The 24,950-nt window shown below is 44.1% G+C and overlaps 1 protein-coding gene across 11 annotated transcripts in view; it reads right to left on the bottom strand.

Moving 5' to 3' along the window:
* DST (dystonin) overlaps positions 1–24,950 on the bottom strand; it is a 512,241-nt gene that overhangs the window by 61,498 nt on the left and 425,793 nt on the right. For 9 of the 11 annotated variants that reach the window (XM_081519063.1, XM_081519065.1, XM_081519069.1 and 6 more), the window contains 8 exons: positions 19,987–20,148; positions 18,368–18,538; positions 15,676–15,842; positions 12,564–12,723; positions 12,039–12,365; positions 11,000–11,084; positions 9,462–9,703; positions 8,244–8,450 (listed from right to left, as the gene is read on the bottom strand). In XM_081519063.1, the coding sequence (XP_081375189.1) occupies positions 8,244–8,450; positions 9,462–9,703; positions 11,000–11,084; positions 12,039–12,365; positions 12,564–12,723; positions 15,676–15,842; positions 18,368–18,538; positions 19,987–20,148 (1,521 nt within the window). The remainder of the gene's footprint in view (positions 1–8,243; positions 8,451–9,461; positions 9,704–10,999; positions 11,085–12,038; positions 12,366–12,563; positions 12,724–15,675; positions 15,843–18,367; positions 18,539–19,986; positions 20,149–24,950) is intronic. The other 2 variants (XM_081519067.1, XM_081519072.1) reach the window with 1 other exon arrangement.

The following is a 24,950-nucleotide window of genomic DNA, read 5'->3' as shown; positions in this document are numbered from 1 at the left end:
CCAAACCAGAAAATACACTTGCTTCCTGGAAGAAAAGCTATGACAAACCTAGACAGCATATTAAAAATCTGAGACATTACTTTGCTGACAAAGGTCTGTATAGTCAAAGATACGGTTTTTCTGGTAGTCATGTACAGATGTGAGAGCTGGACCATAAAGAAGGCTGAGGGCTAAAGAATTGATGCTTTATAATCGTGGTGCTGGAGAAGACTTTTGAGAGTCTGTTGGTCTACAGGGAGATCAAACCATCAGTCCCAAAGGAAATCAGTCCTGAATATTCATTGCAAGGACTGATGCTGAAGCTGAAGCTCCACTACTTTGGCCACCTGATGCAAAGAGCCGACTCATTGGAAAAGACCCTGTTGCTGGGAAAGATTGAGGGCAGGAGGAGAAGGGGATGACAGAGGATGAGATGGCTGGATGGCATCATCAACTCAATGGACATGAGTTTGGGCAAACCTCAGGAGATGGTGAAGGACAGGGAAGCCTGGCATGCTGTAGTCCACGGAGTCGCAGAGTCAGACATCATTTAGTGACAGAGCAACAATATTTTTTGACATTTACCTTTAAAAGTTGACAGCATAAGGATATGAAAGGGAAGATATGGTTTAACAGACCTTTACTTAACAATCTCTAGCAATGCTATCTGAACAAAATCTGAATCTAAACCAATATCTAACTGAAAGGATGCAAAGTGAGGCTGCTCTGAGACTCCTCTGGTGTCTGGGCAGCAGTCACACCGCACATGTGAGGCCGAGACACGTGGCCCACGGGTGCCCTGCCAAGTGTCACACGTGTGACAGGATCACTGACAGGCCAAGCTGTTCCAGACAGAAACACACATAGCTTGAGTGCTCAGAGTGGGTGAGCTCCCCCACAAGGGCAGTTACAGTGAGTCCTCTCTGTAGCAACCTTCAAGATGTGAACTTTCAAAGATGCAAATGCGCATCGGGTTCCAACAAGGAACCAGAACCTGCTCCATCAACGTGAGGCATGAGGGAAACTGCAGCTTGCCCTCCGAGTCCTGCTGGGATGATCCTTCAGCCCCACCATCGCGCACCTCCTCTCCTTCCTTTAGGGAGTAACTCTTCTTGCCTCTTCACTTGATGCCAGCCCCTGTATGCCAGCTACTGTACTGGGCTAATATACTTTTCTGGAGAAGGAAATGGCAACCCACTGCAGTATTCTTGCCTGGAGAACCCCATGGGCAGAGGAGCCTGGTGGGCTACAGTACCTGGGGTCGCAAGAGTCGGACACGACTTAGTGACTAAACCACCACCACCACCACTATACTTTTCAAAGCACTGTACTGCAAGATCAAAAACGTTTTATTTTTTGTGTGTGGGTTTTTTTAAGGTATTATTTGTGTGAAAAGTATTATAAACCTATTACAGGACAGTACTACACTGCCAATTGGGTACATAGGCTAACTCTGCTGGACTTATGAACAAATCGGACTGAAGAAAGTGCTCTTGGAATGGAATTCGTTTGTATGTGGGTTGTTTGTATGTAGGGGACTTACTGTACTTCTAAAATGACTCTGCACATTTATATACCCAAGCAGAAGCCTTTCTCCTTTCTACGTTTCCCATAACATCATGCATTGTTTTTTGAAGCCACCTTGTGATCTGCACGTAGTGGTATTGGTAAGTCTTCTGCTCACTAACTCATCACTTTTGCTGCTATGGGGACAAGCCAGAACAATGTGGACTCCAGAAGGAATCTTGATAAGGCAGCTGAAAAATTCTATCTGAATTCATCTGGTTCAATAATTGTTACGACATGACTTAGTTTCAACTGGAACTACTCATTAGCAATTGTAGATCAATGTGAAGAGGAAAAAAAAGTTTCATCAACTAACTCAGCAGCTTCAGATGTAGAAAAAGAAATCATCACGAGACACATGGAAGAGTCTGGATCATTGGCTTTGAAACTGCACATGATGAAATTCCCAGGCACAGGCCTACTGTGTGGTACCCTTGCACGTAACTGAGAAAAAATAGTTCAGGCCTTTCCACCTGAGTGCCCACGCTGCAAGATAAATACAATTTAGTTTTATCTTCTACTAGTCCTTGAAAAAATCAAGTGATGCCCCAACCCTTTGCTGGTGTTCAGGCTATTTTTAGTATTTATATGACAGTCCTAATAAAGAAAGTCAGACTGTCAGTCTTAATATTAGTTTAATACTAAGTCTCCCTTTCCTAAGGGAAAAAAAAAAGCATCCAATGAAAAACAGTATGATGATACCCAAGTTGCCAAAATGGAAAGCTGAAACTCAAACACTGTTTCTTTAACCAAGGCAAATATTTGCTCTGCTAAAAGAAAACAAGACTTCAAGCAGAAATTTCCCTTCTGTCTTTTGAATTTTTTTTATTAAGTCAGAAAATATTTATTATCCAACAACAAAAGGGATAGCCGCAGGGTCTACATGAAGCAATTTACAGTCAAGCAAGGCATTTTATTTAGATCTGGGACTCTTTCAAATAACTACTTAATGTGAGAATTTCTTAACAGACCATAAATGTGGCTTATTTTTACTTGAGTAACATGGACAGAAAGCTCCCTACACCATATTTTAATAAATTTGCTTACTGCCCATGTAAGTAGCAAAAAAAAAAAAAAAAAAGACTTCAAATGAACTGTAGAGGATGTTAGCATCCTAAACTGCATTCTGGGAAATAGTCTAATAGGCATCATCTGTGGAGTCCAACCATGAACCCCAACTACACTAATTCCTAGTTGAATTAGTATTTTAGAAACTTCCTACAAGTTGGTAAAAGACATTTTAACTGGCTAATCTCTAAATGTTCCTGAAAAACACTCTGTAAAACAGTAACGACCAACATTCTACTGAACACACTGTTCTAAGCGTTTGAACATTCAAGACTCCCTCCTTTTATTCTGACAGCAACTAAATCCAGTGGGTACCACCACTAATCTCATTTGCAGCTGAGAAAGCCAAGGCAGAGAGAGACTGACTGACTCACCAGAGGTTACCCAGTTTATAAACGCGGGTCTGAGACTCGAACCACCGTGGTCTGGCCCCGGAGCCCGCACTCGCAGTTGCCCTGGTACGCCTCTGTGTCTGTATACCGTCTTGGCTTAAGAACTCAAATTATTCATGGGATTTCACCAAAATCAGCTCAAATACCACAACAGTCATTAAGCGGTGAGTTTTAACTTACTATTTAAATGTCTCTCCCATCTCTGACAAATTGTTTTTGGATTTCTCCAGAAAGTTTCACTTGAGTGGAAGCAGAGGTTTAAGCAAGACTTAACTGATAAGCAGATCTTAACCTTCAGGACACCTTCTTATTCCAAGAGGGTCTTAGCACTTTCTTTCCATTAGCATTTCCTTCTATTCTCCTTCACATTATTCATAATCCAGCCCATATTTTCCTACCCCAACACCTGGAAGGTCTAAACAAATCTCACTTCCGTGGGGGAAGCTTCCTTCTAGTTCGTTAAAAGAAATTTAACAGGTGTTATTTTTCTCCCAGGCGGATCACTAATGAGCCAGTGAGCTGTTTATTTTAATTGTACCCATATGCCTTTATACTGGGGGGCTTATGATGGCCCAATAAAATAAGCCAGGCAATCAGAACTGCCAGAGAGTGCCTGGAAACCCAGACCCTGTGAGATACACACTTCAGCACCTTCTGATAATTGTATATTTATAAGCGGCTAGTGAAGTGAAGTGAACACAAACATTCCGGGGTTTAAATAATCACACTGACCTGAACTCAGGCGGTAAAGTTTACATCTTTGAAGCAAAAGTGCATTTCCCCATTTACACATGGCTCATTTAATTCAATGAGTAGAAAGAGAAAGAAAGCAACAAAGATACGTTGCTTTGTGTGGGTTTAACAAGCTGAAATACGTACAGTTTCTAACTCAGATAATGGCAGGCCTTGTTAGAAGGAGGCAGCTGTTTTGCTTTTATATAAAGATCACTATTACTACTTAAGAAGCTGCCTTATTCTACTCAGATTTTTCCTAAAACTTATGAATGGGCCCAACTAAAAAAATCCTCTTCAGAATATTGATGCTTGCAAATCTGCTGAGTCAGATTCAGGGGCTTATTAACCAGTCACAACAAGCGGACACCACGCTCACTGCATTCACCCATATTGAGGCCGTTCTATTACTTCCAAAATAATAATAAACGTCACTCAAATTTACTTAAGGCTCTTGGCTGTATGATCTCAAAACTCAATGACAGATCTTTTCAAAACTGCTATGTAATATGATAGAATTAACATGAAAAACCTAACCATATAACATCAGAAGTATTTTGAGTATACTGGGTGAATACGCAGTACGTGCTAATGAGAAGGTATCTAGACACTCTCTTCCCACTTCTCTTTAGACCTCAGCCCTTTGCCACATTTCCCTAGCACCTTCCACGTAGATGAATATAACCTGTGATGATGACCTGACCATTCACAACTTCCCTAAAGCTGCAGAATTCCAAAGTGTAGCTTATAACAGTATCAAGGAGGCAGGTCTGTATAGAAACAATCTTAATGTCAAAAGACTAAAACATCTTACGAGAAATCTGCTCGGAAAACAGCCCCTTCAGTTATTTTCAGTCTAGCTGAACTTAGCTTATTTGGCAGCATTAAATTTATAAATGTAAAATTTACCAAGTCATTTTCAAGGCCCATACCCTCACGCTATCACTCATGGGGGGGATACGTTGGGGGAGGGACCCAGGAGGGAGTAGCTGTTAATGAAACAAGTTGTATGTGACTAAAGGTGTGCAGAAAGAGATGGATGCGGCCAGATCATGTCCATGGTTTAGATGGAGAAGAAATAGAATGGGAGATAATTTGTTTATACAATATAAAATAGCATTTACAAAATATGTGGCTCATGTCCAAGTGGAATTTTTTCTTTTTGCACCATTCCTTTTGTATTTCATGGATGTATTATCACTGGATAAACAGAAAACAAGCATTTTAGTATCAAACTGTATTCTGGTCCTAATTCCAAACATTTACAATTGGGCAAGGTTATAAAATAATTTCAATGATATATTAGGTCTTTCCTAAACTTAGAAATAATGAGTTCAGAAGCTATTCTTTTGAATGCAAAAGTAAATCTGTCAAACCAGAAAGACAGGCATGGAGGTGTTCTTAAACTTGCCCGGAGTGAGAGATTTCTTGATCCTTTCAGCGTGGATGCCCATGGCTCATAGCCCTTTCTGGAAATATTCTCATATTTCTACTTTGTAGCAATAATAGTGCTTTCCTTCGGATTATGTAGGAAGGGTAGAAAAAAATGGATCACGGTTTAGGACTTTTCCTGTCTCCCTGATCTGTAAAGAGGCACCAGAGTGGAGGAGAATGAGATCTGGACCAAGTCCTGATCACAACTCCACTACACACCAGAGGTGGGGCCCCAGGGAGGTCACCTCACCACACACCAGCTCTAAACAGTGCATCTCAGCCTTACTGGAAAGGTATTTCTCTTCTAATCTCTCTCTTTTAATTGGCTTAAGTGCATTTTTAAGGCTGAGGGCCAAAGAATTGATACTTTTGAATTGTGGTGTTGGAGAAGACTCTTGAGAGTCCCTTGGACAAGCAAGGATATCAAACCAGTCAACCCTTAAGGAAATCAACCCTGAATATTCATTGGAAGGACTGATGCTGAAGCTGAAGCTCCAATACTTTGGCCACCTGATATGAAGAGCTGACTCACTGGAAAAAGACCCCGATGGCTGGGAAAAACTGAAAACAAAAGGAGAAGGGGGCAAAAGAGGATGAGATGGTTGCATGGCCTCACTGACTCAATAGACACGAATCTGAGAAAACTCACAGATAGTGAAGGACAGGGGAGCAGGACACACTGCAGTCCATGGGGTCACAGAGAGCTGGACACGACTTAGCAACTGAACAACAACAAAAAAGGTGCATTTTATTGGTTTTCTTTACTACTGGAGGCGTTTCACTGGACAGATTTGCAGGCATTTCAAAGGAATGCACATATACACACAGAATAAATACACATGAACAACCAGGAGATATTAACAGACCAATGGCACTGATATTAGCTACAATCTTGTGGCAGTGGGGTACTTTACCCAAACACTCTCCCTCTCTCTCACAAGTAAGGCTTGAAGGATTCAGACCACAGGGTTTGCATGATCTTGCTTCCGTGAGTTTTTCCTGCATTCTTTCACAAAGTCTTGAAACTTTCAATAAGCAATGACTTTATCCAGTAAAAAACCCATTAATTGTTATTTTCCTACAGGATATATGTTTTGGATCTAGAAAACACAGACCAACTCGTGGAAAATATTTGCAAAAACCTTGAATAGAACTGGACTCCAGTTTAATGACCTTGGCACCCAGCAGAGCTTAGAAACCAATGAGGCACTCAGCCTGTCACCTGTGCTTGAAAGCAGCTCTTTGCCCCTTTCCTGTTTGCCCATTTATATTTCCCTCTGACCTTAAAAAAACCTAACGAGACGAATGAGATCACTAAGCAATTCAAACTGACTCCTGACTTATGCCCTCCTGAATGCACACATCATGCCTTGCCTAACCTGCTGGTTCTTTTCCTAGATTAGAAGGAGTAAGAATGATGAAGCAAGCAGTTAAAAATGACTAGCCCTCTATCCCAGCAGCCCCCTAAGCAATCCTGCCAGAGATCACAGCAAGATAACATCTTAAGAGAGAGCCAGCCACCCACACTCATGGAGACAGAGGCAGAAGCCACCCTCCTGCCTTGATGATTCAGAGATGCGTCTCCCTTTTCTCCTGGCTGAGCAGAATCTTTGCAACTGGTCTCCGGACACGAGTCTCCCTTTCCCCCAGAGAGCCCACTCTTACAGTTAAAGCACCTTTCCTCTCTCCTGACATTTGCCTCTCGAATTATTGGCTTAGGAGAGGCAAGCAGCCAAACCTTAGTTTGGTTACACCCTTATTACCAATCTCCTTCACTGAACTAGCCAACCACGATCAGCTTCTCAAGAAAGCCCTACTCCTGAGAGGGCAGAATATTTGTCTTGCTATTTAGAGAAGTCTTCACTGCCAACTCGGAAAGGTCGGAAGAAATGTTGGTGAAAAAATAATCCGACTCTTTTCAAATAGTTGAATAACCTCACAAGTAAACATGCTTATTTTCCTATGATAATGAGGCATACAAATTCCTCCCAACTTTGAAAACAGAGCCGTGTAAATGCATTCCTCAGGCATGACGGTCTCCCTCGCAAAAAATATCTCAGGCGGGCCTTTAGTAAATACTGTATTCTGGCGGCTCTGGTGATTCCAGAGCGCGGCACTCAAATGAGGGGCAAGGGGCCCGCTTTAGAAGCAGACAAACTGCGCTTTTACAGCAACCTGAGAGAACGAATTCTGGATGCTCCTGTGCAGTCTGCTTGGTTAGTGTGTCTTGCTTTTGGCTTGGATGAGCAAGGCTGAGTCACCCACCTTCCCAAGCCCCACTCTGCAGTACACAGCAAAACCGCACTAACCCCATCAGAGAAAGCCTGCAACAAAAGGCTGATGACTTAATGTAAATATCCAGAGATCTCAATACAAGTTCATCCAAACATGTCTCACAAGCTTCTGGATCCAAGACCCCCCTGGTTGCCCATAGTCTTCTGACCAAGCTGTGGCTAAGGGGTGGGGCCTATGAGACTCTCTGGAACCAGAGACTCTGTGAGTTGCAGACAGGTCAGAAACGCTCATATTTTCCCCTTTCAGTCATCTCCAGAAAAAAAAAAAAAAAGAAACACGACATCACCAACACAACGGTTTCCTTTTTAAAAAGAACTCAGCCTTTCTTTGCCATGTGTGTCAAGGAACGTTAATAGTGACTTATATGATAACTAAAAAAAAATAATAATAATTATGTGCACACAGATTTGACCTAGCCAGGGCCTGAAATCAACACGAGCAGCCTGCACACATGGAGACAAAAGGCGTTCTGTGCAGGGAGCGGGGGAGCGGGGCTGCTCCTTCTACCACCCAATGGGGCGGGGGGACGAGGCTGGAGACCAGAGGGCAGACGGCTGCCCGCGAGGCAGAGCCAGGCCTCACCCAGCGAGCAGACGCCCATGTGAGCGCAGAAGCCTACGTGAGCCCGCTGACCCTTCTCAGCCCCTCCTGTTGCTTTGAAAGCATGACCAGTGGGTGGAAAGGCCACTCCCGGACGCCCCTGATCGCCGGAGGCTCTGGGAGGCCCGCAGGCCTGCACGCCCGCCTACCTGCTGGGACCGCAGGCACCCCGCCTACCTGCTGGGACCGCAGGAGTGCCGCGTCGATGGCCTCCACCCGCTGCGACACGGCGTCGCTCACCAGGCGGAAGCGGTCGTTGTCTTCGGCCACCATCCGCTCCAGCCCTTCCCTCGCCCTCCAGGGCACCAGCTCCAGGAGCGCGGCGCTCACTTCGTTCAGCGAGTCCAGCAGGGCTTTGTGGCTCTTGGCTTCCTTCTTCAGCTCCTGGGAATGCAAGCCGAGAAACACAGGCCTGAGGGATGCGCCACAGCTGAACGAGCCTCTCCTCCAACTGCCCTTGGGGCCACAGCCCTTCATAGGCGACAGGCTGCGTGGGCCACCTTGGCTGCAGTTACGTTCTATATACCACAGGTATCTCACAAAGCAAACTGTTCCCTAAAAAGCTCAAAAGGACAACTCCCTTGTCAACAGGGCATGATCTGAGCTTTGAAATGTAACACCAATGTCTAAAAATTGGGAACCCAAACCCAGCAAGTTAATATGGACTATTCTTTGCTTGCTGGTAACCTCAAAGTAATCGGGAACCAGAACAGATAATGGATGAGAACCTCCTGTGAAGCTCAGTGAGCTCTACTCAGCACCCTTGGTGACCTAAGAGGGAAAGAAACCCCAAAAAAGCAGAGACATGCATACGTACAGCTGCCTCACTGTGTTATATAACAGAAATGAACACGACATGCAAAGCAACCATACTCTAATAACACTTAATATAAAAAAAGGAATCAGGTACCAGAAAACTAAAGAGGAAAGTCGGGACCAGACTCGAGTGACCCTCAAGAGGAGGACACAGTGGCTTTAAATCAGCCCTGCTGAATCATCACAGGCTCGCTGAACCTAGCCTCCCTAACTCCCTGCACCCACATGTGGTCATACTTCAGGGATGATGAAAACGGAGGCTGGCCACTCTGAGAAGAAAGACACTCAAGTGTGGGAGAATACCAGTTTTGCAACATGATTAGGAAAGTCACCTCATGCCATGCATCTACCTTATAAAAATGTGATTATCCCGACCAAATTATGTGTGTCTCTGAAATTGTTTGGGCTCCTAAAAGTTCACACAGCTGATCCGCTGCCAGTCTCTGTTGGGTCTACGCCCACAAAGGCGTCCTTGAACACATCAGTAATGACACGTGATAAACATCACTTCGCCCCCGAGTGACTAGGCCTCCCTGGAGAGAGAACAAGCAGACGCAAAGAGGGTATGTCGGAGCGTACCTTTTGCCTCGCGTGTGCTTGGCTGGCGGCCTCTCCCTTCAGAACCTGCGTTTCGTACGAGAGCAGCTCAACTTCCACCTTGTCCAGCCAGGCGCACAGCCCCTCGTGGGTGGACTGCAGCCGCTGTGCCAGCTGCGCCGCCTGCTCCAGGGTCTTCGCAACGTCCGTGCTCAGCTTAGTGATGTCCTGGTATCTCGCTTTAATGGCTTCCAATTTATCTTGAATGATTAAAACTTCATCACCTAGAATTTCAAAGGCATGTTATATCTCATGAAAGGGGAAGAAGAGTTTTTCAGAGGTGATGCTACGCTGATGAGATTTTGGGGGGGGGTGGGGGAGAGGAGACACTTTTCTTAAGAAGTTCTGACCCAAGAAAAGTCCTTTCCTAGGTTTGAATCTTTCTGAGGATTTCTGGCCGATGTCAACAGCTCTGCAAATGCAAACACAAAAACTGCCAAGGACTACAGCACCTTCTGTTTTGTGAAAAGCACCACCTTGTGTCTACATGTACGGTCTTTCCGTGTTTAAGGTTGAAAACTACCTGGGTTCAAATACTGAGTTTGTGACTCATTACCTTGCACAAGGTACCTGACCTCTCTGTGCCCCTGAGTACTTATTACAAGAGCAGAACCTACTTCATAAGGTTGTGATAAAAATTCAATTAGTTTATATTTGCAAAGTATTTAGAATGGTGCCTGTCACAGGCATACCCATGTTTGTGTATAGTCTGGGTGGTGGTAGTTTAGTCGCTAAGTCATGTCCGACTCTTGGACTCTTGCAACCCCAGGGACTGTAGCCTGCCAGGGTCCTCTGTCCGTGGGATTCTCCAGGCAAGAATACTGAAGTGGGTTGCCATTTCCTCCTCCAATGTATAATCCATGTGTGTGTTCAAAACAATAAACTCATCTGTACTGTTCCAACAGATCTTCACCTGCCTCTATTTAATTTTTAGACACACAGAGAAATTGCGTCCTGGGCTTCAGGTTCCAAGTGGAAGGCTGTAGCTATGATATCAAATTCCTCCCATGCATAATGAACAGTACCCGCCCCCACCACACACGTGCCAAACTGAATACAGATACAGTGAGATGTTCTCACAGCCAACGGGATTACTAAAAACAAGTCAGCATTTGTTTTCTCGGTGAGTTCAAGAACAGAGAAGGGAAGCTTGGGCACAGTCACACTATGTGTCACCAAATACCACCTCTCTTAAAATTTTACAAAACTGTCTACAACCGCTCTATATCTACAACTGCCTTTCACAAGTGGAAAGTTAATTTCATTCTTCCATGCGATTCTCTGACCAGTGCTCAGTGTTATGAGTAATACACAAAACTTTCATTAAAAACTCAGTGAGATCATGAGAAAAAAGTGAAATCATAGTCCAAAATCCCCTGGATCGGCCTTCAGAGTGTTCTCCAGAACGAAGTCTTGGACTGGCCCCAAAACTCTGAAGCGCTTTGTGTTTTCCCCATCTCTAAAATATTTTGAAAGCAATGCACAATGTTCGTGGAATGATGATTTGAAAGGTATCTCACCTGTTGTTCGTTTAAGTAGTTCTAGGCCATTTAGCAATGCCTGGTCTACATTTTGTTTTCTAAGCTGGATGTCCTCTTGCAGAACCTAAAATACAGGTACCATTTTGATATCAGTTAATCTTAAGAGAATGTTAACTAGGTTTCACTTTTTTGAGTAAACACCTCACATTCGCAAATATTCCTCACTGTTCTCACATTTACCTCTCGTTTCAGCCCTGCGCCCGTGTCTCAGTTCATCTATCGTAATTCTCTCCCTTACTCAGAAAATGAGCTACGTGGAGAGACTGGAGTACTGGTTAATTGTGGTCCTTTGTATACAATGATGAAATAATAAAACGAAAAATGAACAATCTATTATTGGAAAAATTGAATCTCTTCTTACATTACATGTGATTTCACTAAAAGTAATTGAATATAACACTGCTGCTGCTGCTAAGTCGCTTCAGTTGTGCCCAACTCTGTGCGACCCCATAGATGGCAGCCCACCAGGCTCCCCCGTCCCTGGGATTCTTCAGGCAAGAACACTGGAGTGGGTCGCCATTTCCTTCTCCAGTGCATGAAAGTGAAAAGTGAAAGTGAAGTCGCTCAGTCGTGTCTGACTCTGAGTGACCTCATGGACTGCAGCCTACCAGGCTCCTCCGTCCATGGGATTGTCCAGGCAAGAGTACTGGAGTGGGGTGCCACTGCCTTCTCTGGAATATAACACTACTATATATAAAATGGATAAACAATAAGGACCTACTGTATAGCACAGGGAATGATACTCAATATTTTATAATAACCTAGATGAGAAAAGAATCTGAAAAAGAATATATATATATATATATATAACTGAATTGGTTTACTGTACACGTAAAACTAATGCAACACTGTAAATCAACTATACTTCAATTTAAAAAAAGGCCATTGTATACAAAGCCAATGTCTTTTTTGAGTACAGGAATTAACCTAAATCATAGCAAACATAAAATAATAACAGAAATAAAGAGAACAGAAAATAAGGTCAACTGAAATGAAACAATAAAATAAATCAAAATACCCGCAACTCAGCCTGCTGTGTCCACAGCCCCTCGGGGCTGGAGTCCTGGACCGAGAGCCGCCCCAGCTTGCCATGCGCTTCGCTCAGCCAGTTCATCAGCTCCACTTCATCTTCCCCAAAAATCTTAGCATTACACAGAGCCTGCTGCAGGAGCTCAGACCTGCTGTGGCTTTTCTCTTGAATCTCAATGTACCACACTTGGAAGGAGTCTAGTTTACTCTGCACCATATCTTTATCCTCCCTGGAGCTCAAAACCTTTAAAGACTGGCCAATGCTAACGGCCTGGTGTAAACGCTTATTGTGATGCAGGATGTCATCTTCTAAGGCCTAAACAAGGTTTAAAGAAGGGAAACAGAAAGAATGGACAAATAAAAATGACAACATAAATCGAACAAAAAGATGACACATGAAATGGGTGTAAGGTTGAACTGAGGCATCACACGATAGCATGTAACTCAAATGCCTGCATAAAACCACAAAAGAAAGCGACACCCAGATCCCACGCGTGTGTGACGGGAACCTTACTCTGTGCTGCTCAATCTGCTCCTCCAGCTTGGACGCTTGGGTTCCAACGGGCTCGCAGTTCGCCAGCCTCTTCTCTGTGGCCGACAGCCACTCGTTCAGCGGCTCTAAGGTTTCGTGAAACTGCTGCGCTACCACGGAGATACCTTCCAGCTGACGGTTCCTGTAAACGCGCCAACAGGAAGGTCATTCAGGGATGAGGAATGTGGGAAACTGTCAACAGAAAGCTTCACTCACGCGCCTGCGTTCTGCTCCCAACACGTTTTGTAGAAAACAGCTAAGGTTAAAATTAAAACCTCTCACGCTGAGAGGACAGTTTAAAATAGTTCTTCTATTCCCTGTGCTTCCCCTGCCAGGGTTCAATCCCTGGTTGGGGAACTAAGATCCCTCAAGCCACTCAGCGTGGCTGAAAAAATAGAAGTATCTATAAATCTTTTTTAAAAAATAATAGTTCTCCTATTAAATTCTCCTTTAATTCTTAAAACTGAACAAAGACCAACCTCAAGTACCTGAACCTTATGAAAGTCTTAAGTAACTTGCTGTAATTCTTACAATAATAATAATCTTAGTAATGTTATAATAACAATAGCAGCAACAATAATGATAATAATAGGCAATATTTACTGAACATATATTCTATTCTTTACAAATTAAATTCAGCCAGAGCACCAGTTACTGAGACTGCTTTAGCCAAATGGTCAAAATTAGAAAGCATCCCCTGCACTGGGATTACTAGTGATTCCTCCTTTAAATAGTATACCGTCGGGTATGTTTCCCCGAAGCAACAGTTATTATCTTATGGACTAAAATATCATGAAAGAGAAGAACTCTCTCTCTGACTTTTACAAAACAGAGTTTGAAATGCTTTTAGAAAACTCATTGTTTCCTCCATTAAAAAGGTGCCGCGTAAGTGAAACCTGCTTCAGCTGTCCTTGGTTTCCGTCGAGGCCAAGCGCTGGTCTGTGCATGGAGAACCTGATTCAGCATCCAATTCTGTGAGTCATTTCTGCTGGGACCAAAAGCTGCTGTCTTAACCTGTCATCATGTTTAATTCTTAGGAAACTACCTGATTTGAGAAACGGATGTTCTATAGGGACAAAGGGAATTATGGAAAATTGGCACATGCTACCGACTGTATTGAGTTGGCCGCAAAGTTTGTTAGGGTTTTTCCATAGGATCTTACTGGAAAACCCAAATGAACTTTTTGGCCAACCTAACAATTTCTGTATCATTTTATCACAAACCACATATGTACATATTTTTAAAACTTTCAGTTGAAACATATTTGACCTTTAAAACAATGAATAAATTACTATATTATTTTTACCTTCTGGATGATCACTATCTATGACTCTTCTTTCTAAATTCTATTAAATAGTATCCAATCACCTAGAATCAATGGAAATAACTTTTGAGACTAGGTTTAATTGGCTGTGATTTAAATTGTAAGGGGATCTAGCAATCGGTGTGTGAATCACAATATGACCACAATCCCTCCACTTAATACCACTGTGAGGATGGCTTAGGAAAAGAAGGACAGTCCTGGTAGGAAAGCAGAGATCTTGGCTTTTGTTTATTTTAAAAAAGTACTGAGCGCCTCTCCCATGGTAGTAATAGTAATTCTAGGGCATTACACAGAAGGAATAATCTGCTGATACATACTAAAGGGAATGTGGAACTTCCAGCCTCCTTGGGAGCCCCTTCCTCAACTGTCCTAGAACAACGCTTCCTTCTACTCTGTAATTCAAGATTAGACAAACCCTTCTCTGCACTATCCTATTAAAAGTCCCAAAGAAGGTAGGGATGTGTGCAGACGCTCGTTCCGTTCAGAGGGTCATCTCTTTCCAACCCAATCAGCATACACTCCAATGTCGCGATGACCTGACATGGGTCAATGTAGTGTCAACGGAGAGAATGAAGAAAGAACTAGACTCAATATCCCGTGACAAATGGCAAACCATAATGGGGAAGAGTATTTTTAAAAGAATGTATATATACACACGCACACATATATGTACAACTGAGTCACTTTGCTATACAGCAGAAATGAAAACATCGTAAATCAAGTATACTTGAATAAAATTAAAAAACAGAAATGGAATGAAGCCCAGCAGAGCCACGCTGCAGCTCCTCACCTTGGTAAACGTCACAGCACCCTCCACCTGCCTCACTTCCCAGACACCTCCTACTCCACCTTAAACAGAGCTCGGGACATCCCTGGTGACCCCGCAGTTAAGCCTTCACATTTTCAGTGCAGCAGGTGTGGCTTTGATCCCTGGTTTGGGAACTAAGATCCCACACGTCGCAGGGTGTGGCCAAAAATAAAATAAAATTAAGAAACTGAGGGCACCATTTAAAAAATATTATTAGACAGTCAACACTTAATTAGAAACAAAAATAGAAAAAAACAGAGGCTGCCTGTCACCTCCTGACCCCAGGCTGGGTTCTTCCGACCCCCTGCTGCTCTGGCACCCTGTCTGCAGGTTTCCCTCTGGACCGTCACATCTGTCCCTGCTCGTCAACGGCCACAACACCCTGCTGCGGCACTCCCTGAGGGTAGGGGTGATCTGACAAGTGCCCCCTGGAATGCTTGGCCCTGCCTGATGTGTGGCAGGCAGGCAATAACTATGTTACAAGGACCCCTCGAAGGAAACACTTTTCTTAAAGAGTTGCAATAGGGACTTCCCTGGTGCTCCAGCAGTAAGAATCCACCCTGTAATGTAGGGGATATAGGTTCGATCCCTGGTCGGGGAACTAAGATACCAGATGTTGCAGAGCAACTAAGCCTGCACACTGTGACTATTAACTAGGTCCACGTGATGCAACTAGAGAGTCAGCGCACCTCAACAAAACATCCTGTGTGCAGAAACTAAGAGAGGTCACAGCCAAACAAATAACAACAAAAACAAACAAACAAGACTTGGGAAAGATCTGGGGACTACAAGACATCCCCATTGGGGGAATAAGAGAAGCACCACCACCCTTGCCTTCTATGCTTCACACACATGACAAACACAGGAAAAGAACAATTTGAAAATAAAGTACGACCAAAATACGAGAAATCAGTACAAAAGCCACTGCCGCACTTCCCAAACTCTGGCAGCGTTTACGTTACCTTGTTTCGGCCTTACTCAGTAGTGCCTCCCATCGTCCATCCAGCAGACTCAACTGTTTCAAAATCTTCACTTTATCTGCTGGTTCAGCCGTGGCGGCGATTTTTTCCCCTTCCCGTTTGATCACCTCCACGGTCGGTTTGCGGTCATCCAGCAATCTTTGGAGAAGCTTAGGACAAAATAGTAAATAAAAAATAAATAAATAAATGGAAAGGAAACAAAGGAATAACTGTATAAACATATGCAAAACATATGCTTTGTAGCACACATTTGACATATGACAAAAATAATTTTGCATGGATTCACATACAAAAGGATTGGGAAAGTAAAGCTTTTTCAAAAATCTCATCCTATTTAATGATTCATTACTACTGTGACATTGTGGCAGAGGCTTTTCATAGTAAATAAAATGAATATTGATAAGGCCACTAAACCATTCATTCTTAACTTTCTAATACAAGATAATGGGGTAGAAGGGTGCTACTACTCAGGATAATTCCACTGCACTGGAAGTGCAAAATCCTCATTACTATAATGAAATGGGAAAGCGCTAACACTCAACAATGATCTGTCCCACTGAGACAGAAAAGATCATTATAAATCATCACTATTTTCAAAACCTTTTCCCACCTTAAACAATCTACCACAGAAGGGAACCTGAGACTCAGACCAGTTCACAAGTCAATGAGGCTAAAACTGGAGGCTCCTGGCTGCTTTTGGGAAGTAGGATAGCTCCTAAAATTCTTTATGAGGATAAAAACTAGAGCCTTTAACTAGCATTTCCACAACGACCAGAGAGTGAAACATGTCAGAAACCTTCAAAGTTGGCTAAAGACTAACATTTCAGGATTAAGCAGCAGGAAAAAAAGTCAACCCAATTCTTCAAGAAGCCTAGAAGGGAGTGTTTGACATAGGGAGCCAAAAATCAGGATTCCCTTCCTCCACTTAAACAAAACAAGCATTTCAGTAATAACTGCCATCCCCAGGCCCCACGCGAAGAGTGGTGAGCAAGGCAGAGGTGCACAGAACACTGAATACCCACTGCTGCCTGAGCCTGACCCTGCCTGATCCTGGAGGGCCAGAGCCACAGACAGTCACCCAGAGGTAACAAGCTGCCAGGAGGGTATTCTATCACTGCCACTTCGCCACCGAGACCACTCTGCTCAGTGTTACGCGGCAGCCTGGATGGGAGGGGAGTTTGGCGGAGAACGGATACATGTATATGTATGGCTGAGTCCCTTTGCTGTCTGCCTGAAACTATCACTACGTTGTTAATCAGCTATACTCCAACACAAAACAAGAAGTTTAATAGCAATTTAAAAGAGACCACCACACAGGAGGGAGAGGAACAGGGTCCACGAGAAGGGACAGAGACGTCCTCTCTTGACACAGGTCAGAGATCATAAAATCAAAGTAGGACAGGTGGTTTAGGCAGTAAAGGGAACAATTAAGTGGATTACTTTCCATAAACTTTAATGAATAGCTTCTAGCAATTAAGAGACCAAAATCAACAGACAGGTTTTGTTGGCTAAGCCTTGTTCATTAACTCTGGGTAAATACTAAAGCTTTAAATTAAATCATGAATGGCAACAGTCATATTATTTTATTTAACAAAATATTATATATTTTTTATTACATTATAGAAATTACACATTATATTTTATTATGTATTACATGTATCAATTTTTTTCAAAAACAAAACAAATGCAATGTGTTTCCTCTTATGTTTCTTTATTCCTTACTTCTAAATCTATTTCAAATTAGTTAATTTCTCAAGCTACTAAAGTCTTCAAAGAATTTTCAGAGAGAATAGTATTGGATGCCAAAACCCAACCAAGCCTCTGCATCCATTCCTTTTTGTAAGCGTCTTGTCTTTTTAAAGGTAAACCCTAGCGATGCCAGGAGCCCCCCACTGCCATGCGTCATTGCAAGTCATGGATGGCACGAATCAATACCGGACAGGTCATTAATGCTTCCCAATGACCACAGAAGCTGCAGGTGTGGCCCTAAGGAGTCAGCAGCCCTCTGAGGAGTGTCTTTCTAACTGGGCCCTGTATGTGCAGCATCAAAAGACACAAGAGCCCAGTTCTGAGTGCCGGGGATCAACTCTCTGCCTCGTCAGGACAGGCTGAACCATAAAACACTGCCCACACTGACCCCAGAAAATAGACATCTGCATATGCCCTAAACCAGTGCATCAAAGAGCCGTGCTATCTCTGGTCAAAGTCGCCTTTTCAGTGAGTGAGGTCTTCCTTGACTGCGCTACTTTTTAAAAAAAACTGTACACGTCCCCTCTCTACACTTAGCACTTCCTGTCCCCACCCTCAACCTGTCTCTTCTCAATTCCTACCTCCCACCCTGGCTTTATTTATCAGTGGCCACGTTAACACTATTTGCTTATTTTTGTTTACTGTCTCTCTCTCCCTGTTCTTCCCTTCCCACTAAGACTTAAACTTGATGAGGAACTTTTAAGTTTTTTATTTGACGGTATAGCTCCAGCACGTGGAAGGATGACTGACCTGTGGCAGATGGTAGACAAATATTTGTTGAATGACTAACAAAACAAGGTCTAGAACATCGATTACTGGTTAATGAAGACATCCTATTAATACAGATAGAGTCACAAGGTAAATGTTTACTCTCGTTATTAAGATGTAACAGGAAACAGGATACGAGCTCCGCTAGCTAACTTACCTTCTGCTCCTGTATCTGGGCCTTCACCACCTTGAACTCCGCGGATGGGGCTTTCTGATTGGCCACAAGCTCCTCGGTGTCTCCCATCCAGCTGAGCAGGGACTCCAGGGCATCCTGGAAGCGCCCGCAGTGCAGCAGGGCCTCCTGCAGCTGCGCTGCCCGCTGGGCCACCTGCAGAGCGCCGGGGGCCTCAGTTACCCACCGCACTCACGGGAAACCAAACACGCCTACCAGCCCGCCCTGTCCACGCTCATCTTCCCATCTGATGACAGATTTTCTCTTCCTTTTCACTTAAAATTTACTCAAGGCACTGCTCATGGGCGGGATACAGATAGAAAGGAGACAAGCTCATTAGCAAGTCAGCCCAGCAGATAAGGTTACCCTCTCAATCCATCAATGCCAAAGAGGAGGACTCTCGGATTTTGGATGTATCCAATACACCGATGATGGCAAAGAATGGTTCAAATATTTTAAGGTTACTGAAAGAAACAGTGCCTTTTTCATTTTTACCATTATCCATGGGGTTCTATTATTTCCTATGTTGAAAATGAAGGATAACAATTTTTTTTAAAGACTAAGATTTTAAAAAACAACCCCTATTATTTAGAGAGAATCAGAATTACATTCAGCCACACAAAATAACTATGAAGTATCCAATTAAATTCTGCCAGCTCCAAGCTCTATAGAGGCCTTTCTTAAGAAGACAGGGCCTTTGTCCTCCAGTAAATGGGGTCTCTGTGTCCCACACAGAGATACCCTATCGCCCCCTCAAAGGTCTTTTCTTTTTGGACTGAACAAGTAGACTTGGCAAGACAGTTTAAGTGCCACGGAATATATTTATACCTGACACTGCAGCCCTGTTGTGAGTGAGCAGCACTACGGTATGAATCAGACTCTAAAGAAGGGTAAATGCTGTTTCGAGATCTGGCCACCAAGGAAGATTCTGGAGCAGTAAAAACTCCAAAAACAATTCCCTCCAGCACCAGACAAGCCCTGCCATCCCGAAACCCTTTTCTGATCATTTCTGTCGCATAAAGAGCTGCTGTTGTGTTTCAGCGTCACCTCCTTAAGGTATCAGAAGGTTAGTGTCCAGTGTTTTCTGTCATGCCCATTCGGGAAAAGAGGGGATCTTCATTTCATCAAATGATTTGTGGACTCGGCGATCTATACTGAGGTGCAAACCCTTACTCCAGGGCGGACAGACACCCGGCTGCGCTGTTACAGTGCGGAGTGAGTTGCTGATGTATGAAAATTAGGTTTCACATGAAGAGTGAGATTTCCAAGTTCTCCGGAAACTAGGTAGACCATTTTGGCAGCAGGGAGCCCAGGCCCCTGCATGGCACTAATCTGAGGTGCCAAGCAGCCCCTGCGCCCTTGGAGGTGCGTGCCCCGTCCCGGCCCAGGGCAGTGGGCCTGCCACCGTCCAGACAGGGCCCGCCTCACCCGGCTCACTGCCTGTGTCTGCGCCCTGAGCCCTGGGGACACCTGGGATGGGCCACGGCTCATAGGGCGGCCCAGGAGCAGGCGGGGCGTCTGGGCTAGTGGACACGGGACTGGGGGTCCCAGCAAATGCTGGACAACAATGCACAGAAATGACAAGGGAGGGAGGGCCACGCCACCTTCTTGTTGAGGGTCTTCCAGCGCGTGCCCGCGTCGTCCAGGTCGCGCTCCAGGGCCTCGGTGCTGGCGCCCTTGGCGGCACTCTGGATGAGGCCCTGCCCCAGCCAGTTCACATCCTGATGCTTCACCTGCAGGACTTCGATCTCTTCCTTTTGGAACACCTATGTTTGAAAGAACAATGATTCTCTGAATTAGAGTACCTAACAGTCACCAAATACAAGCATCTGTTCAATCATCCGGAATGGATCGTTACAGATAAAGATAAGCCTGGTTGCCTAAGTCATCTGTTGTTGCCTAGTCTGCTTTACAAATACTAGTAAAAAACTAAACATAAATTTGTGTTATCATAACCACTCAGAAATATGAAGGAATGACAGTCTAGGTGCATTTCATCAGATTACCTATTAAAACGAAAACAAGAGTGGACATGTCTTCTCTATCGCTTCATTATCACAGCACTAGGAATTTCCTATCACTCCAATTTAACTAGTAAACATGGTTTAGAGTGGCATTATTTCATTCTTTTTTTTTAATGTCATTTTCAGCAACATGAATGCAACTAGCGATTATCATACTAAGAAAGCCAGAAAGAGAATGATAAATACCATATGATATCACTCATACATGGAATCTAAAACATGACACAAATGAACTTATTTTACAAAGCAGAAACAGACTCACAGATACAGAGAATGGACTTGTGGTTGCCAAGGTGAGAAAGGCGGACTGGGACTTCAGAGTTACTAGATGGAAGCTATTACACACAGAATGAATCAACAACCAAGTCCTGCCATATAGCACATACAACCCTACTCAACATCCATTCCACAATGAAAAAGAATACAAAAAACAGTATGCACACCTACATGTATCCGTGAGTCACTCTGCTGTATGCTAGAAATTATACACTGTAAGTCAACTATGCTTCAATTCAAACCGAGGCTCTGTGACCACCTACAGGGGTGGTCAGGGGGTGGTCAGGGGATGGGAGGGAGGCACAGGAGGAGGGGACGCATGTGTACCTGTGGCTGATCCATGCTGATGTACGGCAGAAACCAACACAATATAGTAATGACCCTTCAATTAACAACAAATAAAAAAGAAGATGGAAAAACAACAAAGTCCTACTGTGTATCATAGGGAAGTATATTCAGTATCCTGTGATAAACCCTAATGGAAAAGAATATGAAAAAGAGTGTACCTATATAACTGAGTCACTTTGCTGTACAGCAGAAATTAACACAACACTGTAACTCAACTATACCTAAATATATAAATTTTTAAAAAGCCAAAAAAAAAAAAAGGTATGGAAAATGCCAAGGAGCCAGATGATAAGATGGGCCCCAGATGGGCCTTCCCGGACAAGGATCCTTACGGGCTCTTCTAAGGAGGCCTGCTGCTAGCTGGCAAATGACATCTGAGCCTCAACTGGAAATGGGGGCCACTGACAAGAAGATGAGCTGAGCCCGAGGGGCTACACACAAGGACACAGACAGAAGAAAGAGGTAGGCGGGCACTGCAACAGCATGGATGCCAACACATCCAGCCCCTCAACCTCAAGAGGCACAGAGGCCTCCCCCCTGGATCCCAGCACACGTGGCTGGCACAGCCACTCTGTCCCCCGTGGGCCCTGCCTGCACCTCCCGGCCAACCCTCCAGCCCACCCAACTTATAGGCCGCACTGCCTGCAGCTGGCAAAGTATCTAACTAATGTGTTAGAGTAAAATGCAAGTTCCATGAAGACACCAATTTGTTTTCCTTAGAGCTGCTCTATTTCGTGGGCCTACCACAGTACCTAGCTTGTAGTATGGACCCGGTAACTACTTGCCAAATGAATTATTAGTATAGAAAAGTGTATTCATATCTTGGGGCGGGTGATGATCATTCCTCAATAGATAATACTGTACATCAACTCTTTCATAGATAATACAAATGCTTTTAATACAGGGCTTGAAGGAGTCACGAGGACAATAAACTCATTTAACTAAGGAAGGAAAGCTTTAGCTGGAGATTAAGGGAAAACAAGGTTTGGGGTGCTGAGTCATTATACTACAAAATATAACAGTCCAAGTGAATGTATAGCTAAACAGAATACAGGAAAACACAAGAAAAGCAAATATCAAAATAAGAGTTGAGAAAAAATTACAGGCACAGTATGGAAAATAATTTTGAAAGGTGCAGAGGCTGCCAAACTCCCCAGACTTTGGCCCACGCCCAGCACACTGGAGATGTCTGTGCTATAGTATGAATGAGCACGTCCAAGAAGAGCAAACAAACGCACGACCACCTCTTCTAAAAGTCCCCTTTCAGCAAAAAGCCCGAACATTTTCTGACAGTTTCCACACTAGTAATTGTTTCTATAGAACAACACTCAATATAAAAAGTCAATTACACACAAAGAATTATAGGAGTTCCCCAAATCACTGGGACAAACACACAAAATCTTTCATAATTTTTTAAAAGGCATTAATGTACCTAATAAATCAATAGAAACACTGCAAGGGAGCGAAAACAGAATTCCTCGCTATGATCTTACTTCTTTTTCTATACCACTTTCCAAGTTACTACTTCTAGGAATACCTGTAGATATGTTTTACTACTCACCAAATTAAAAAAAAAAAAAAAGAGGGGGAGGAAAATGGCTACATTTTTAATTCCGGGAACTTGTCCGGAACATAAGGATTCAGGGAAAAGTTTTATTCTCCCCCACAGCTAGTTTTCAGGGCAAAAAACAACAAAACTAATAAAAATGTTCCAGTAAATTGTCTTAACCTCTGGTCTTGGTTTGAAAGAAATGGAATTTCAGGGTTATCTATCAGCATAGTTCTGGGTGAGTCTATAGTAATCTTCAAAAGTGCTTCCCAAGATTCACTAAGGGTTAAAAAAAAAACTACTAAAGAATCTATATACTCCTAAGAGTTTAATTACTTTCTACAAATAAACTGCAAAATCCTTTATAGTAAACAAACAAACACTCTGCTAAGCTCTCAAACTAGCACACCATTCAATGCAATCTCGAGGAAAGGGCATGGCTAATTAGATCAATTATTTCATAGACTGATAGCATCCAAAAGCCTTATCTCTCAGTAACAAAATACCTAGGAAGAGAGGCTCTCCCCAAGGCTAACAACCCTCCAAACACAAGAGAAGCTTAAAATAAAGTAAAATTACCTCTGAGGCAAAGTTTACCAGAAGAGCTTAGGAAAAGGACCAAAATAGCTGAACTTGAATCTAAGTGGGAAGAAAAAAATTACAGCCTTGACAACTGACCTCTCCCTTTTACAAGGCTGCACCCTTCACTCGCTTACTTCACTCACCACTTAGCAAAAGTGAAGATGGGCTACGCGGACTGCACCCCACATGCAGAGCTGCCCAGAGAACACTTTCAGCACGTGTAAAGAGTCCTCAATTTGAGGAGGGCACTTCTCAGACCACAACAATGTAACACTGTGTTTGCCCCTTCCTGACTAAGCCCCTTCAAGCTTAATAAATCCCATATAACTGCCCTTAAGTGGCAGGGTCTTAAACCACAATTTGTGGAGAAGCCTAAGCTTAACATGAATTCACAGTGGAGGGAGTGAATGAAGAGGAACAGCCACCATCCTACCACCAGAAGCAGGAACACAAACAGCTGGCAATGATCATGCTCCTCAGGAACCATCCCTAATTAGCTTGCAGGGATCGATGGATCAATGTCTGCCATCTGGCTGGGTACCAGTCAACCACCCCCTTGCCCCCACCCCACCCCGCACCCCAGCCAGAGACAGGACAGGACCGACCATGGTCAGAGACAGCAGGGACCACCTGAGGGCGGATTTCCATCCCTGTTAATTACCTGGGCAGAGTGAAAGCCGTTACAGACAGGGTCCAAGGCTCCTGCCCGGGCCCCCGTTTTTCGGGGAGTGGCCTGCTTTCTTACTGCTCTGAATTGTGAGGAGCACGGCGTACGGATCGCCTCCATCTCCTGGACAGAAAGAGGAGCCTCCACATCCTCTTGGGATGCTACCTGGGATTCTTCTGAATTGTACTGTGTCAATAACGTCAGGTTTTCCACTAAACTCGTGCCACCCCAATCGACATTTCCCCCCAGATTTGTGTGAGAGACAGCCAGCTCGTCGGGAGAGTCTCCCACAAATCCCCTCCTTTGGGCAGTGCTTTGGAACTCTCCTGATCCGTGGGTTCTCCCTTCTTCTCTGGGGTTAGAAATGCACTTGCTTTCTCCCTCTCTCCGCAGAATGAATGGGCCGCCCTTAAGAGCGCTCTCTCTGACATCATCCTGCGGGCAGCCGTTTTCACCACGGATCTCCCTTTGACCATGGACAGGTTTCATCTCCTCTGGTGGAGAAACATCGTGTAAAATCATCTTGAAGGTGTCATCGGGGTGGGCGCTTCTGCATGAAAGCAAGGGGATTTTCTGTTCGCTGATGGAATTAACAGAAAAAAAGGGTCTGTATTGGTCTGTGGTGTGAGCATCTTCTGCAGAAGACAGGCTTCTAATCTGGGACAGGTCTCCGGGGAAAAGGCGCTGCTTTTCCTCCCTCTCTGCCGGAGGGCTGCAAACCCCACAGTCGTCCTCCTCTGACGTGAGAGAGCTAGTAGCCCCTCTGCACTTGCCAGCTTTGGCAACAGCATCTGACAGATCAGCAGGTTCAACAAAAGAGCTTTCACTTTTGTTTGCATAATCCACGAAATTGGCCGGGACGAACATTCGCCACGACCGTCTATGCTCTTTCTTTTCCGCTTGGGATTTGGCTTTGGGTAAGCCTGTGCTCCGGATGATGTCGCTATTGAGTTTGAGGGCATCAAAGATCATCTTTTCATCGAGCTTGTGGGCTTCACGGCCTCTCAGCTCGAATGCACTGGAAGAAGCAAGGGGACCGTTGGAGCACAAAGAACTGACATCCAGTGTTCTGTGACTGTAGGGTAAAGTCCGGTCTGTGAAGTGCCTGGAAGACAGGCTCCC

Source organism: Giraffa tippelskirchi, chromosome 8, assembly GCF_054371585.1.
Source record: "Giraffa tippelskirchi isolate mGirTip1 chromosome 8, T2T-mGirTip1v1.2.pri, whole genome shotgun sequence".
NCBI lineage: Eukaryota > Metazoa > Chordata > Mammalia > Artiodactyla > Giraffidae > Giraffa > Giraffa tippelskirchi.
Note: the sequence above shows the minus strand (reverse complement) of the source record. Positions and strands in the feature narration are given on the sequence as shown.